The sequence below is a fragment of the Saprolegnia parasitica genome (genome assembly GCF_000151545.1).
Source record: "Saprolegnia parasitica CBS 223.65 unplaced genomic scaffold supercont2.3, whole genome shotgun sequence".
NCBI lineage: Eukaryota > Oomycota > Saprolegniomycetes > Saprolegniales > Saprolegniaceae > Saprolegnia > Saprolegnia parasitica.
The window spans coordinates 1,016,806-1,031,874 of NW_012156397.1; the positions used below are offsets into that span (position 1 = coordinate 1,016,806).

The window sequence follows — 15,069 nt, forward strand, 5'->3', positions numbered from 1 at the left end:
GCTCGACTCTGAACCCACGGAAGACGCAACCACAGCGCGCGTATTTAATCGCACCGTCGAGAATTAATATCGCCGACAGCCTTCTAAACGGTTTGGGTGCGACGGTGCAATGCTAGGCACGAGCTGCGGCGCACTGCACAGTACTACGATACCATTCCACCCACGCGCGTCGAGTATCGAAGAAGAAGTGAGGCGCCAAAAAAGGCTCAAGAGAAACCATCGCGAAGATCATGGAGGAAGGAAGCTTTGAGAAATATGAACGAGGGTGGGAACGATGACCGACCTTGCCGCTGCAAGTTTACGCGCCGAAACCGATCTCACTCGGCCACACCCTTGGCTGACCTTCCATCGCTTTGGACAGATCCATCAAGCGACAACCCTGGTATCTGCCGCCGAGGTTCACCAGCAAATACCAGAGTCTTTTCTTAATGTCATTATTGCTCGTCGGCATGACCATTCACATGAGGCGCGATGGTGGAGGGACTAGCTTCGCTGCCACCTCGCACGATCAACGCTACGCTGGGACGGTTTGCTCTAGACGACCGTGATCGGATCCACGGAAATGACCCGCGTGGCCTCCATGCCTGGCGTGCGCACCGCGTACGAAAACGTCCAGCCAAACCTACAGCAATTGAGGTTAACGTATGTACTGTCGTTGACGGGGGCATACCCTGCTGCGCCATAGACGCCTGCTGGATTCAAGCAGACGATCCCGCCTTTGAACGCTGGCGCCTTGGCCGCGATACGCCGCAACGCCATCTCACAGGCCACTTGAGGCTAGTACGTCGGCATGATAAGTCGACATTGATCCTCTTCGACAAGCGTGTGTACGTGCACGCCATTGCCCATGTCCTGCACCGCCTACATAAATATATGTCGTCGGCATCGTCTTCTAAAGTTATGCGATGGTAATATTACCTGGTATGTTGGCAGAAAGCGCATCATGACGTCGCCGTCGCCCGTGGCTGCCGCTGCGCCCTTGGTGCTGTCGGCGTACGAGCCAGCACCAGGGATCGGTGCGTCACCCACTCGGCTAGCTCATCGGATCGACAGCCGCATTTCCAATGAGCCACGCACCCTGCAATCTTGTGGTTGGCGCCGTTTGAGCTCGTGCCCGCTAGCACGCCCCGACAACATCGATCAGGATGCAGTAGAATAGTTGTACATACAGGCGAGATGGCCAGCGCTGCTCAGCACCACCTACAGCCCAGATTTTGAGGACCTCGCAGAACAGCAGACGATCACAGGACCATGCCGATGGTATCGTGGTTGAAGGCGTCAATCCAGCTTTCAGAGGCTGGTCGCGCGAGGTCGACCGACGCAGGCGTGTACGGCGGGCAGGCTGTCGACTGGTTGACCACGTTGCGGTAGTAGTTGGGCTGGCAGCGGTTCGCTTGCCACTCCAGGTACAGCTTGGTCGAGTACGGGGTCGCCAGCGACTCTTCGCGGAAGCCCATCATCTTGGCAAAGGCGAGCGCGCCGTCCCCTGCGAGAAGCGAGTGCGACGAGTGCGTGAGCACGCGCCGAGCGACGCGGATCGCGTCCTTGACCCGGCGAAGGCACGCGACCGCGCCCATCGACTGGTCGGCGCCGTCCATGATCATGGCGTCGAGCGTCGTCTCGCCGCTGCTGTCGGGACTCCCGCCGTAGCCGACGGTAAAGTCGCACTGCGCCACCTACATGGCAGCAGCTTAAGAGGCAGGACGTGGCGTGGTCGTCGACCTCGCAGATGTTGCAGCCCTCTTCGATGGCGTCGAGGGCCGAGCGATCGGGCCGCAGCAGCTCTGCGTACGCGCGGTCGGTCGCCGCCGTAAAGGGCCACGTGTTGAGCACGACCGGCGTCGTCGCCAGCGTCGTCGGTCCGGGGCCGCTGTACACGATGCTCATCAAAATTGAATCTTGCCAAGTCTCTCACACTGAATATGTATATGCGATTTCACAGGTTCTCGCGTCGATGCCCGAGCAGATCCTGCGACCCTTGGGAGCACCTCCACAGGTGCTCAAGTCCCAGCGTGCACGTGCCCATCTGGCCCAGGTCTCAACTACCGGTACCCACGAGGCCAAGAGATGGTTCAGGCATGACCGCCGGCAATTGGTCCCGCGCGTCGCCAAGCCAGACTCTTGACGCTTGGACTCTGTCGTCGCGGCTTGACACAGCTCGTCAACTCGTCGCCGACCAGGGAATAACTATTTGCTTGTGGCCGACGAAGGCAGCGTCGTCGGTCGTCATCGTCGTCGGCGCGCTTTGAAGGTGTAATCCATGTATTCAATCCGAGTCGTACATACTACTACTACTGCTGCGGGTTCATATCTTGTCTTGCTACTACGTCTGCCTACTGCGCACCTACAAGAAGTACGGCACGGACGAGCGCACGGTCGCACTCTGCGTCGACTCGGGCACTTCGCGAAAGATCTTGAACTCGCGGTTGAGGTGCTCGTCAAAGGCGAGGATTGCCGCCAAGTTGCCGACGCGGTAGCAGTAGTTGGGCGCCGACCACACCGTCACGAGGCTCTTCTCCGGAAACATGTATGTGTAGCCCTCCTGCGCAAGCTGATGCGCTCGGCAAATGAGCTCGAGGCCGTTCACGTGGTTAAACTAAACAGGCGCAGATAAGATCTTATGCCCCTATTTCGACGACGACGCACCTCGGCCGTGACCTTGGAGCCAAAGAGGAAGCCGGCGCCGCGCGGGCTCATGGCCCACGTCTCAATGTCTTCTGGGTCCGACCACATCAAGTCGCAGAACGCGCCTTCGTGGGGCACTTCTTGTTGGCGCTCAATCGTGCGCACCTACCCCCGCATTGCATTCGTCGACTCACTCTTTGCGGCGACGCGTACCTGGTCCAGGGTGTGAATTTCGGGCGACAGGCCGCCGTGGACGCAGAGGACGCGCCCGTCAATGACCTAGCGATCCAACATGAGCGACCGCGACTTTTGCATACGAACGGAGCGTACGGCGGCGAGGTTGAGGTAGTCAAAGACGTCTGTGCAGTACTTCCACGGGTTGGCATTCCCGTACTTTCGGACGCATTCTTCGTAAAAACCATAGACCTGCCAAATCCAATCAGCTCAAAGATCGCGTTGGCATGGCCTACCTGGGTGACTTGCCGGCTCTCGTGGTTGCCGCGCAGCAGCGTAATGCGGTCGGGATACCTGTGCCATGCATGATGGGCTAAGGCCAAGCGGTCGTAGGCTGGGCGAAGAAGGACGTACCGCGCCTTGAGGCACAAGAGCAACTCGAACGTTTCGACACTGTTGTTGCCACGGTCGACAAAGTCGCCCTACCGCGGCCATGAGCCACATGTCGCATGCATACATGCTCTACCATGAAAACGTAGTTGGTCGTTGGGAGCTCGCCGCCGACGCGGAAGAGCTCGAGGAGGTCGTAGAACTGGCCGTGGATGTCGCCGCAGACCGTGACCGGGCTCGACACCGCCTGCACGTTGCCCTCTTCGACGAGGATCTCCTTGACCATCTCGCAGACCATCTTGAGCTGCAGCTCCGTGAGGAGCTTCCCTGCGCGCAAGTTCTCGATCCACTGGTCCGGCCCGTCCATCGTCGTTGTCGTTCTTGTCGCTGCTAGCTGCCGATAAAAGGGACCTCTCAATGACTTACCAACTTCCCTATTTACTTTACATTTGTATTTTATACATTTAAAAGGCTAAAACCATTTAAGTGCGCCCGCACAGAGACACTGGCATCGCACTTATTAGGAGCCACGGCCACTCGTTGGGTGGCTTTAGAAATACGGATAAAATATCGGGTGTATCCGGAAAGATGCTATTTTTACGTGGCCGATTCGCGCAATGGCAGCCGAGTTGGTGTCAATGGAGCTGCGCGGACCCGAGATAGCCGAGAGCCCGCTGCGGCGCCGGCGCAAGAAGGGCGAAGGCTTCCCTCGCGCCATGCTCTGGTCGTGGACCTCGGACGCGGACAAGGCAGAGGCGCTGGCGCGAAAGGACGACAGCGACAGGCGCACCTCGACTGCGTCCCAGCGCATGCCTGCTATCGCACCAACGTCGCCACAGCTGCCGCGCCGCGTGGCCAACCAGCGACCGCTCAAGGCCAAGGTCGCGCGCGTGACCCGGCGTCTCTCCATGTACAACGTGGGCGGCGGCAAGTGTGGCACGGCGATCGCGAACAGCACGCTGGCCCCGCTCTCCAATGCCGTCCTGCCGCCGCCCAAGTCGAGTTCGTGCTTGGACCGCATCCTAACGGATGACGCCGCTGAGCTTGTGCCGATCAAGCCCGCAGCCGCAGGGCCACTGCTTGACGATACGCTCCTTGACGAACCCAAAATCGAGCCGCCCACCGACGCCGACTACCTCTGCGACGACGTCAACGACCGCTTCTGGCGCATCTACCAAGACGGCGCACGTCGCGTGACGCGCCCGGACTCGTCCCGCGGACGCTACCTTCGGCACTGCGAAGACGAGGCGCTCTTACCGTTGCCTGTCCTCGACTTGCGCTTGCACAAGGCGCCGCAACCGCACTATTCCGCCGATGGCGGACTCTCGTATGTCAACTACTTTCTTGGCGACAAGCGCGCCGAGGCGCTCGGTAATGCGCTCGAGCTGCTTCCGGTTCGCATCTCAAGCATCGCGATGACTCATGCTGGGATCTCTGGCCAAGGCTCGGCGGCCGTCGTCACAGGGGTGAGGAAGGAAGACTTGCTCCAGCTCAACTTTGCCCACAACCACATTGGCGCGAAAGGCTACATGAAACTCAATACGGTATTGGACGATACGTCGTTGAATCTCCAAGTGCTCGATCTGAGCAACAATCAGCTCGGCGATCAGTCAGTGACCGCGCTCGTCAAGGCGCTTCTGAAACGCTGCACACTTACGTCCCTGGTCCTGAGCCACAACAAAGTCTTTCATTCGGCCAAGCTCCTCGGCGACCTGCTGCGGGTCAAAACGGCCTTGACGCACTTGGATCTGTCGTGGAACCAGATCCGGGGCGACCCAGCGTGCCACTTGGCGACCGCGATGGCCGAGAACGACACGCTTCTGGACCTCGTCCTCTCGGATAACTCGCTCGGCAACAGTGGCGGCGCCGACATTCAGCTCGCGACGAGCCTCCTTCTGAACACGACGCTCGCGAACTTGAACGTGTCCAACAACCATATCAAAGGCCGCGCCGTCTTTGTATTTGTGGACATGTGCAAGTCGAACGCGACGATCGCGCATCTCAACGCGAGCAGCAACCCGATCGGGACCGCGGCCGTCGAGGCCATCTTGCATGCGATGGCGACGGCGAGCATGAAGTGTGTGTGGGATCTCTCCAACTGCAACATTGAGATCCAAGAGTATCTGTACAGCCCTACCTACTGCACGGGGCCGTACACGCTCAACTTGGCCGACCGCAGCGACCACGTCGTGCTCAAGGAGCTGCTGAGCATGCACGCCGCCAACCGCATCTCATTTTCCAACGTATCGCTCAACGGACAGCCCTTTGCGCTCTCCAAAGGCACGTGCGTGCTTCCGCCGCACCTCGCGACGTCCAAAGTCGAGCGCGGGCAAATCCCGTTCCAGGGCACATTGGCCTTGCACGTGACCAAGGACGAAGAAGCGAGCCCCGACTTGCACTTGCGGGACGCCGAGTTCGAGACGATCAAAGACCTCATCGGCCACTCGTTCGACTTGGACGACCACAAGAAGATGACGATGATCAAGATCCTCGCCGACGGCTTTTGCGTGACCGTCAACCAAGCGAGCGCACTCCTCGCCCTCTTTCGCTCGCCGACGTGCCAAGCCGAGAAGGCGTCGGCGGCGGCCGCGCTCATTCCTCAAATCTCCAACTCGCACCACCACACCGTCGACCGCGACGCGTACCTCGGAAGTCCCGGACCGGTCAATGGTGTCTTCTTTGAGGACAAGGACAACGACGGCAAGATCGATGTGTGTGGCGACATAACGGTTCTCGTCGGCCTCCAAGGCCTCGACCAGGTCCCATCCTCGCCTCGGATGCAGTCGCTCATGATCGTGTCTAGATCGAACAAGGGTATGTCGAGCAAAAGCTCGGCAAATGGATCGCGTTCAACCCAACCAACCCGACGGGTTTTACCGGCTCAACATGTCCAACTTTGTCGACAGAAGGATCATGCTCAAGCTCATTGAAGCCAACGTCGGTGACCGTCGGTTCCGCGCCGCCCACAAGCTCCCGGACGTCTCGCAGCACGGCAACAACAACGGGTTTCGCAATGCGCGGTAGCCTCCACGTTCCCTCTGGAGACAGGATATGGATAGAATAGGTTCTATTTGTAGGTACAACCACAAGCCGATTTCGCTCGATGCCTCGTGGTCGCTGCCTCGCCACGGCGTGCTCGAGTTTGACTTTGTCGCGACGCGTCGGCCGCCCGCGGGCGCGGTCGCGCTCTCGGACGCGGCCTTTGAGCAGTTTTCAAAGAGTTCAAAGCGATTCCCGACATGAAGCTCGTCGGGCTCCGCGCGATTTCCAACTTGTACGTCAGTGTCAATGTATCAACGTATCAAGACACGGTTGGCTAGGTATTTCACGGCGCGGCACGCGCAGCGCCTCATGGAGTACTTTTCGCCGTACGAAAAGCTCGACAACACGCTTGTGCGCCTCGAAGTGTTCGTCATTCTACTCGGTCGCATCGTCGACGAAGCCAACTTTTCGGATGCGCTCAGTATCCTCGACGCCAAGGCCCGCAAAAAACTGCTGGACCGCGTCGGCATCGTTCAGGTACACGAGCGTAAATGGCATCTTCAAGTCGCAACATGTGCCGGTCGTAGGTCTTCAATCCGCTTTCGCCCGGCGGCAAGTACGACCTCAGCCTCGACGAGCACGACCAGCGCTATGTCGCGACGCTCTTGCTGCAGCTCGCGCGCGCCCAAGAAGGGTCCTTGCAAGACGTGACCTTGAACGGCGCCGACGTCGAGAACCTCCACGCGCTCTGGCTGTGCGACAATGATGTCCCGAGAGAAGGCGTGTTGAAATGCAAGTTTATGTCGGCCAACCGGTGCAACTCGATCGTGCAGCTCAGCGAAGGCAGTCTCATGCGCCGTCTCTCACAGTCGATCGTGTTTCGACCTGGCGACGCATCTTCCTTGGCCGAGGAGTAGACTCGAGAAACAGAACGCTCTTATTTATGTCGCCTTCTTCTGCGTCAACTACGAGCGCACTCGCATGAGCGTCGACTTGCCTTGTTGCAAACAGAAAGTACGTACGAGGTCGAGCGTCATTGGGTGCACGGGGCGCAGGACGAGGCCGAGGTGGGTAAAGATACAGGCCATGACGACCTCTTCAAAGACGTACGTCGCCCAGACGTAGCGCCACGTACCCGGCGGATTGATCACCGTGAGCTACAAGCCGATTTCGACTCAAATCGAAAGAAAGAACGTCGTCGTACGTTGATCATGAGCACGGCCGTGGGGAGGAGGAGGTAGGCGAGGAAGCTATAGCGCAGCGACAAGTAGAGATTGAGGCGCACTTGCATTTTCGGGATCTTGGACTCGGTCCAGCGCCCGTATTCGTTCTCGAGCTTGGTTTGCAGCTGCGCGATTGAGTAATTGAGCGTAATGATGATACCGAGCAGCATGAGCGACTTGAGCACATACTCGGTGAGCTACAAGGCACATACATATATGAGGCGCCGGATCGATTTCGTACGTATGTCGTTATACCATGTAGCCTTGGCACACCTGGTTGCGGCTGTCGCATGTCGCCTTGGTCATGGCCACAAACACGTACAACACGAAGCACGCTTGCACGATGCGCCGCTCACTCTGCGTCAAGTACCGGCGCCGCATCGACCAGCCGAGCGATGTAATACACATGGCGGTTCAGGAAGATAATACGAGAGATGCGAATCCCGTCGTCCAACGGATGGTCAAAGGATATGAGAGAAGGAGGAAGAGGAGGAGCACGGTCGTCGTCATGTGCTCGCACATGTCCTTCCCGACACTCAAGTACGACCGCGTCCGCCCCGACTTGCTCAGCACGCGGTAATGCCACAGCTAGAGGACGCTATGCGCCTGCCGCCGAGACGAAAGCGTACCTTGATCATGCACTCGAACGTGCGCACAACGAGGCAGAGACCAAAGACGCCATGGATGGCCTGGAAACCAAGATCAGCACGGCGTCAGCAGAAGGCAAGAACGGACGTAAGTAGGGCGCTCCTTGCGGAGGCAGTCGATGCCCCAGAGTGTCGTCATCAAGACGAAGGCTGCCGTCATGACTACGCATCGAGATATATCGTCACATCGAGCGAGTCGCAGAGACGCGGTCGTACTCATGTACACGGGCAGCAATCCGAGCTGGTCGACGCCCAAGTGCTCCGTGACGCGGCCGTCGTAGGCCACGTTGCGCATGACGACCTTGGCCTGTCTCGGCCATGACGATCGAATCCAACGAGGATGACGAAGGGCTACCTGCACGAGGTTGTACGCAGGCATGCAGCTCTCGATCTGCAGCGTGTACTGGCTCGCGACCGTGATCGGGATGCGAATAGACATGGCAGAGGCGTTCTTCGTGCGTCGCGGGTCGAATGGGATGCGGGCGGCGGCCGGGTACATGCACGTCAGCGCCATCGTCTCGTCGTACGCGGCCATGGACGTGATCTGGAAGACGAGCGACCGGTAGACATCCCACTGCTCGTACGTGTAGAGCGAAAACGATATCGGGTGAGACGCGCTCACGCCCGAGATCAGCACCTCGCCGCCGGCGTCCATCGCAAACTCTTGCACCGCGCTGTACGTGTTCCATCGGAAGGCGCCGTCGTCGCCCATCATGCGCATGCTAAAGAAGTCATGGTTCTCAAAGTGGTGGTAGACGTCGACGTCGACGGCTATGGCCGTGGCCATGAGCAGCAGCGCGCTGAGGCCGGCGGCAAGCATGACGAACTGGCCACGTCGTAACGTACAGTGATCTGTTAAGTACAGGGTACATCGCAATCGATTTGTCCATTCGGGTTTTTTTGCATTCTTCTTCTAAAGTCATTTCGGTGCTAAGTTGTGTACGGTGTTTCCGATTGCAGGGTATATTGGTAGAAGCGCATGGGTCAGATTGCACGCCACTCACATTTTAATACCATCAAACGCATCGTTTGTATGTAAGCGCATTATATTACCGACGTGGATCGCGCGGAGCACGAACCAATCTCATGCAAGCGCCCGAAAATGCGATCGCCGACGATGGCAGCACCGTCGGGTCGGGCGACCACGGGGTCCAAGGAGCGCCGCCGAACCCGGCGACGGTCTTCCTGAACAACTTCCCGCGCTTCTCCAAGGACCGCGAGGTAGACGACACCTTGGACCTTAGCACGGACGACCTGCATCTCTCGACGGCGACCGACGCCATGCACGCATCGATCGAGGCCGCGCTCGCTGCGTGGAACGACATTAGCCCAGTGGAAACCATTGAAGCCCTGAGGCCCAAGGAGCAGCGCGAAAAGACGCTGGCATTTGCGCGCGTAGGCTACAGCGACGCGCCGGCGGCGACGGACGACGAGTCGCGCATCAAGGACGTCTTCCGTGGCCTCAAGTCCGAGGCACAGCACCGGGCAGAGCACATGCCGAGCCCCGCGACACAAGCCGTACGACTACTCGCATGTATGGCTCGCATTCTTACATTCTTATATGGAGGTAGTTTTTGGAAAAGTACCCGGCCCAGCGACAGCGACCGCTCGAGGCGTTCACAACGCCGTCGTGGCTCGTCGCCAACCACGCTTGCACGAGTCACCCGCCCCCGAACGAAGTCCTCTACCTCTTCGAGGTCCTCCATCCGACACAGAACCCGCGAAAGAACCAGTTTGTGCTGGCGCTCGCGTCCCAAACGCTCGTCCAGCTCGTCGACGCCATCTACTGTGTGAGCCATTTGCACCTCAAGGAGTTTGACTCGGGCTGCAAGCTCTGCTATCTGGACGGCGTCTTTATGGACCCGATCCCGCCCGAAGGCAGCGGCAGCACGCACTACGCCGGCGAGATTGCGTACTGGATGGACACGCTCCCGATGCTGCGGCTCCACGACGAGTTCCCGGGCTTTCGCGACCCGCCCCTCCCGATGCTCACGACGCGGCTCGCGGACTTGAACCTGCGCTTTGACGTACCCTATTTATTCCTGCACCTTGGCAGCTGCGAGCACGTCATGTATCTTCGCAACATGCGTCTCTTGCACGACCGCGACGAGGTCGAGACGGCCAAGTACCCGCTCCGCGTCCACGCGTCGACCCGCCAGCACCAAAAGTGCTTGGTACGTCGTCGTCTCTGCCATGCGCGCCTCTCATGGACGAGTATGCGGATAGATTTGCCACAACCATGCGGCCAAGCACGTCACGTTCGACGACCCGATGGCGGTCGAAGACCCGATGTTTTACTGTGAGAGCTGCTACTTTATGGCCCACTACGACGCCAACGGGCGGCTTCTCGACGCCTCCTTCCGTGTCTACCCCTACTACCCCGATGACTAATACAACAATATAATGTATGCCACCCAACTTGTCGTCGTCGTGTCTTGCCTATCCCTGCATCGCACTGTCGTGAGGTGGTTGGCGTAGCGACGGCGGCCGTCTCGTCGCTCGGCCATATAGCCAGCTTCCCAGAGAACGGTTCGGTCGCACGGCTTCAGTACCATGACGCCGCCTCCGTACCTATGGTCGGAAGGATCGTAGGTGGTCGCGACGAGGCGGGATCGCTCGCCCGTCGGCGAGGGGCCGTGAGCCACTGTGGCCGGCGTGGCAGCGTCTCCCATCGACCGATGCCTGCGAGATGTGATACTGGACAGGATTTATACTGACTACGTTTCGTCCCTGTGGCATGACCGTAGGTCTATGCATTCTATTGTCTGGCCTTTGTATGTGGAGTCAATGAAATTGCATAAAATACGCAGAAAGGTGTCCATGAATAACCTGTGAGACTTGATTTCGACTAAGCTGCGCTAAGAGTTGGATCCATCAAAAGCGCTTTTGCCGCGGATGTCGAAGATGCCATCTCTGCCGCTGAGCAAGGTCGGCGCGATCCGCGACGCCGTCCGCCGCAAGTCCGTCGGCCTCGTGGGCTTCAACTCGGTCACGACGCTCTTCGGCCGTGGCCAGAGCACGAGCAGCCCGTCCTCGACGTCGCAGAGTCAGGGCGAATTCGCCGAGGACGACGAAGAGAACATGCTCTCGCCGACCGGCACATCGATGCCCAACCGCGGCTCGCGCGGCTCGGGCGAGCGCATCTCGGGCTCCAAGACGGAAAAGCCCACGACGTTGGTCGCGTCCTCGAACTACGTCGAACCACCCGAGCCGCGGGCACCACCCCCGGGCGGCCTCGTCGAGTCGGTCAAGGTCAATGTGCAAGCAAAGATGGAGGAAATGCTTGATCTCTACCGCGACGAGAGCCCGTGCGAGGACACGATGATCGAATGCAACCTCTTCATGTCGAGGTCCGTCTCGCACGCCGACCGGCTCCTCGTCTTTGTCGGCGACAGCGGCGGGTCGCCCGCCGGGATCTGGAGCTCCAAGCTGTGCGTGCGCTCGGGCTCGGAAGGTACCCATCGTACCGTCCCTCTCTTCCCACATCTCAGCAGAAGCGACCACATTTAGGCGGTGGCATCCATCACGGCAGTCTCGGGTCCATGCTGCCGTACCTCATCCGCGCGCGCGACGACCTCTTTGGCATCATGGTGTACGACGACGTCTTTAAGGAGTCGCCCGTGCCCAACACGTCGGTCGTACGTCTTCTTACAAACCACCATGCTCGTCCTCATACCCTCCTCCGTCTCGTGCGTAGATGAAGTGTGCGATCGACCGGTTCATTTCGGCGTGGCGCGATCACGTCGACACGTCGCAGGCGTCCCACGTGTTTGTCATTGCGTACGGCGACGGCGGCCGGCTCCTCGTCGACTCGATGCGCCACCATCTCAAGGAGATGAAGCGTCTCCTTAGTGGCATTGCCTTTATCCAGTCGACGCACCGCGTGCACGCCAAGGACTCGTACCTCTTGCGCAAGACGATTGCGCAGTGGGCCGTCTCGTACGTGGCGTCGGCCGAGCCCCAGCTCACGCGCCTCAAACCCAAAGAGGTAGGCGCCTGCGACGTCATTGACCTCTTTCTGTTTCGAGGACTTGGTGTCGATAGACTGATATCTTGATACGTAGTACGACGCGGGCTGCATTGTGCTCTCGGCGGGCTACGAGCTCTCGGACATTGAAGTGCTCCAGTCGGTCATGCACTCGGTCTTTTCGACGTTCAAGGCGCGCTACGCTGGCTTCCGCATCTCGACGATCTCGGGCGGCATGGAGAAGGCGTGCTACAACTGCAAGCAGCCGTTCAACATGCGTCGGTGGCGTCGCCACTGCCGGACGTGCCAATCGGCCGTGTGCGAAAAGTGCAGCTCGATGGAGACGACCAAGCTCGAAGGCAGCGTCCGGCTCTGCGTGACGTGCAAGTGCCTCCCGTCGCTCATCTCGTGGAGTCGGCCGCGCGCCGTGCGCCTCGGCGAGAAGGAGTCGGTCTTTGAGGACTCTGCGATGCCCGGCAAGATGTCGGTCAACGATTTTGAGCTCGTGAGCGTGATTGGGCGTGGCGCCTGCGGCACGGTCCTGCTCGTTCAAAAGAAGGACGTGGGCAAGCACGACGACGGCAAGCTCTACGCGATGAAGGTGCTCAAGAAGGACTGGGTCATGAACAAGGACCTCGTGACGCAGACGATGGCCGAGCGCCGCATTCTGCAAGAAGCCAACCACCCGTACATTGTGCAGCTCCGCTACGCGTTCCAGAACAAGGACAAGTTGTACATGGTCATGGACTATTACAGCGGCGGGTCGCTGCGACAAGTGCTCCGTCGCCGCGGCCGCTTTAGCATCAAGCGCGCGCGCTTTTACCTCGCCGAGGTATGTTCGTGCGATTGGCATATCTGGTAGTGGCATTTTCAAGTCTGGACCTCTGGCAAACTAGATTCTGCTTGCGATTGCGCATCTGCATGCGTCCAACATTCTGTACCGCGATCTGAAGCTCGAAAACATCGTGCTGACCGCCGACGGCAACGTTGCGTGCACCGACTTTGGCTTGTCCAAAGAAGAAGTCGACAAGGAGACGGGCCGCGCGTCGTCGTTTGTCGTACGCCTCGAAGGCGCAAGAGCCGTAGAGCTCATAGCACCGTCTAGGGCACGTGCGAGTACCTCGCGCCCGAGATCATTCTCAAGGAGCCGTACGGCACGGCGGTCGACTGGTGGGCCTTTGGCATCCTCATGTACGAGATGATCCAAGGCGACTCGCCGTTCCGACACCAGAATCCCGCGGTGCTCTTTGAGAAGATCCTCAACGACGAGTGCGTCTTTAGCGAGCGCTTCACCCCGGATGCCAAGGATCTCGTTCGTGTTTTGGATCCACCGTATGCTGTTGTTGACATCGGTCTAGGTGTCGCGGCTGCTGGACAAGGATGCTGGGACGCGCCTCGGGTCGGGGCCGCTTGGCGCCGAAGAAATTAAGCGCCACGAGTTTTTTGCCGACGTGGACTGGACGGGCCTCATGGCGCAGACAGTCGATGTGCCGCGGCCGCCGCACCGCCAAGAAGACGTGACGCCCGAGAGCTGTCTGAGGTAGGATGGGATCAAGAGAAGAAACATGAGGACACGGTGTCTAGTCGTGCGATTGCCAAGACGCGCGAGGCGCGCGAAGAGCTCATGCCTGACTCGCCGGTCGCGATGCCGTCGTCGCCCACCAACACGTCGGGCAAGCACTTTGATCGGTTCTCGTACCTCGGCGACCAGTCGCAAGAGTTTCAAGCGGCGCTCAAGGACCTCCGCGACAATGGCAACGAACACGCGATGATCCTCGAAGAGGAAGAAGATCACTATGAGGAAGACCCGCCCGAGCCGTCGACACCGCCGCCGACAACGCCCCACGAGCCATCGACGCCCACGGGTCCTCTGACGCCCACAGGACCACTGACGCCGACGGGACCTTCCACGCCCAAGGAGCCGCTGACGCCCAAGGGTCCTTCAACGCCCCAGGGTCCTTCAACGCCCAAGGAGGTGCATGGACACATCGGCACGTTTGATGACGACGAGGAGGACGATGACGACGATGACGACTTTGTGGAGTTTCAGGTCAAGAGGCCCGAGCCCGTCGTCCCCAAGGTCATCGCCGTCGATAACATTACTAGTTTTGAGTTGTAAAGACGATGATGCATAATCCTATGTATTAGTCTTAACTAGATTACCAGTAAGAGCAACGTGCCAAGTGGCTCTCCGCATGCACGGGTCGACGCTTCTGCCGATGTATACTAGTTGTCTTGCGTCAGCCCCGTCTTCGGACCCGCGCCTCATCTGCATGCCGGGTGTATGGATTGTGACAATATATAACAGTTTTTCGCCGACCGCGAAGATGACATCATCACGATTTTCTTTTAGTATGGTTACTCCTTTGAGCCTTTAAGCTCCGTGTGTGTTCGCACTTCTTTCGAACGTGCTGACGAACTGCTATGAAATGCACGCGCAGTCGCAAGAGCCCATCCTCGCGTCCGATTGATCCGGAACCTTCATGCGCCGCCTCCTTATCTGCGTTTGACAATATATACCAGTGCGTGACCGGGATGTTATAAGCTTGCTACTGGGTATTTGTACAGTATATGAGTGCTTGTATGTACCCCGTCTCGAGGTAGTATAAATGCGCGACATGTCGATTCGATGTGCAAGGCAGCATCCATTTTGAAAATTGGTGTAGTACGAAAATGGCGGCTTTATGACAATATATAACAGCAAGCACATCCTGCCCAATGGGTTGAAGTTCACGGCGATTCTGCAGAAACCTGGGTGCAAGAAAGCGCGACGGTCGTGCACGTCCGTTGATGACGAAGGAAGCATCAGCCAACTCCACGACCAGGAAGAAGCGACGTCCCCGAATCCAAACCAGCTTTCGAGTGTTCTCGAGAAGCCACGAATGCTGCTACACTCAAGTTTTGAGCACATGCCCTTGGTCATCGTTTTTATCCGATCCATAAAAGAACACGCTGAGTCTCGGGGCAATCTCCATCCCTCACGTCTCGTCTGTCGGCCAGAAAGGCGCTTTGCGGCTACCAAAGGACGCGTCGTCAGTAGTACTTGAGTTGAAGCTACGGA

General features: G+C 58.8%; 6 protein-coding genes across 6 annotated transcripts; 3 read left to right on the top strand and 3 right to left on the bottom strand.

Annotated features, from left to right (window-relative positions):
• Window positions 1-534: 534 nt before the first annotated feature.
• Window positions 535-1,895, bottom strand: SPRG_01487 (hypothetical protein; the record flags this gene model as incomplete). The annotated part of the gene is made up of 8 exons (XM_012339697.1): window positions 1,723-1,895; window positions 1,251-1,676; window positions 1,170-1,200; window positions 1,078-1,117; window positions 919-1,033; window positions 832-861; window positions 671-777; window positions 535-622 (listed from the first exon to the last, which is right to left on the bottom strand). Exons 1-8 carry the CDS (start codon window positions 1,885-1,887, stop codon window positions 535-537), a joined length of 1,002 nt encoding a protein of 333 aa, XP_012195087.1. The 5' UTR covers window positions 1,888-1,895.
• Window positions 1,896-2,241: 346 nt separating this feature from the next.
• Window positions 2,242-3,624, bottom strand: SPRG_01488 (phytochrome-associated serine/threonine protein phosphatase). Its single transcript, XM_012339698.1, has 7 exons — window positions 3,326-3,624; window positions 3,214-3,281; window positions 3,096-3,153; window positions 2,956-3,051; window positions 2,839-2,904; window positions 2,647-2,790; window positions 2,242-2,596 (listed from the first exon to the last, which is right to left on the bottom strand). Exons 1-7 carry the CDS (start codon window positions 3,554-3,556, stop codon window positions 2,345-2,347), a joined length of 915 nt encoding a protein of 304 aa, XP_012195088.1. The 5' UTR covers window positions 3,557-3,624; the 3' UTR covers window positions 2,242-2,344.
• Window positions 3,625-3,806: 182 nt separating this feature from the next.
• On the top strand, window positions 3,807-7,158 carry SPRG_01489 (hypothetical protein; the record flags this gene model as incomplete). The annotated part of the gene is made up of 5 exons (XM_012339699.1): window positions 3,807-5,948; window positions 5,993-6,209; window positions 6,267-6,463; window positions 6,510-6,708; window positions 6,759-7,158. 5 exons carry the CDS (start codon window positions 3,807-3,809, stop codon window positions 6,935-6,937), a joined length of 2,934 nt encoding a protein of 977 aa, XP_012195089.1. The 3' UTR covers window positions 6,938-7,158.
• SPRG_01490 (hypothetical protein) lies at window positions 7,026-8,883 on the bottom strand. The gene is made up of 9 exons (XM_012339700.1): window positions 8,397-8,883; window positions 8,258-8,348; window positions 8,130-8,203; window positions 8,024-8,083; window positions 7,867-7,982; window positions 7,650-7,791; window positions 7,376-7,591; window positions 7,194-7,328; window positions 7,026-7,136 (listed from the first exon to the last, which is right to left on the bottom strand). The coding sequence occupies exons 1-9, from the start codon at window positions 8,859-8,861 to the stop codon at window positions 7,113-7,115; spliced, it is 1,323 nt and encodes a 440-aa protein (XP_012195090.1). The 5' UTR covers window positions 8,862-8,883; the 3' UTR covers window positions 7,026-7,112.
• A 223-nt stretch (window positions 8,884-9,106) lies between these two features.
• On the top strand, window positions 9,107-10,455 carry SPRG_01491 (hypothetical protein). The gene is made up of 3 exons (XM_012339701.1): window positions 9,107-9,559; window positions 9,613-10,215; window positions 10,268-10,455. The coding sequence occupies exons 1-3, from the start codon at window positions 9,128-9,130 to the stop codon at window positions 10,430-10,432; spliced, it is 1,200 nt and encodes a 399-aa protein (XP_012195091.1). The 5' UTR covers window positions 9,107-9,127; the 3' UTR covers window positions 10,433-10,455.
• A 476-nt stretch (window positions 10,456-10,931) lies between these two features.
• Window positions 10,932-14,200, top strand: SPRG_01492 (AGC protein kinase). Its single transcript, XM_012339702.1, has 8 exons — window positions 10,932-11,495; window positions 11,552-11,679; window positions 11,739-12,029; window positions 12,106-12,840; window positions 12,905-13,066; window positions 13,114-13,320; window positions 13,367-13,548; window positions 13,593-14,200. Exons 1-8 carry the CDS (start codon window positions 10,937-10,939, stop codon window positions 14,125-14,127), a joined length of 2,799 nt encoding a protein of 932 aa, XP_012195092.1. The 5' UTR covers window positions 10,932-10,936; the 3' UTR covers window positions 14,128-14,200.
• Window positions 14,201-15,069: the final 869 nt, after the last annotated feature.

Bases quoted from the DNA above. Each gene is read 5' to 3' on its own strand.
- SPRG_01488 (XM_012339698.1), bottom strand. From the start codon at position 3,556: ATGGACGGGCCGGACCAGTGGATCGAGAACTTGCGCGCAGGGAAGCTC. The intron at 3,052-3,095 runs GTAGGCCATGCC...TGGATTTGGCAG, and splicing joins AGAGCCGGCAAGTCACCCAG to GTCTATGGTTTTTACGAAGA. The intron at 2,791-2,838 runs GTACGCGTCGCC...ATGCGGGGGTAG, and splicing joins AAATTCACACCCTGGACCAG to GTGCGCACGATTGAGCGCCA.
- SPRG_01490 (XM_012339700.1), bottom strand. From the start codon at position 8,861: ATGCTTGCCGCCGGCCTCAGCGCGCTGCTGCTCATGGCCACGGCCATA. The intron at 7,983-8,023 runs GTACGCTTTCGT...AGCGTCCTCTAG, and splicing joins CGTTCGAGTGCATGATCAAG to CTGTGGCATTACCGCGTGCT. The intron at 7,592-7,649 runs GTATAACGACAT...TGTGCCTTGTAG, and splicing joins AGGTGTGCCAAGGCTACATG to CTCACCGAGTATGTGCTCAA.
- SPRG_01491 (XM_012339701.1), top strand. From the start codon at position 9,128: ATGCAAGCGCCCGAAAATGCGATCGCCGACGATGGCAGCACCGTCGGG. The intron at 9,560-9,612 runs GTACGACTACTC...ATATGGAGGTAG, and splicing joins CGAGCCCCGCGACACAAGCC to TTTTTGGAAAAGTACCCGGC. The intron at 10,216-10,267 runs GTACGTCGTCGT...GTATGCGGATAG, and splicing joins GCCAGCACCAAAAGTGCTTG to ATTTGCCACAACCATGCGGC.
- SPRG_01492 (XM_012339702.1), top strand. From the start codon at position 10,937: ATGTCGAAGATGCCATCTCTGCCGCTGAGCAAGGTCGGCGCGATCCGC. The intron at 12,841-12,904 runs GTATGTTCGTGC...CTGGCAAACTAG, and splicing joins CGCGCTTTTACCTCGCCGAG to ATTCTGCTTGCGATTGCGCA. The intron at 13,067-13,113 runs GTACGCCTCGAA...AGCACCGTCTAG, and splicing joins GCCGCGCGTCGTCGTTTGTC to GGCACGTGCGAGTACCTCGC.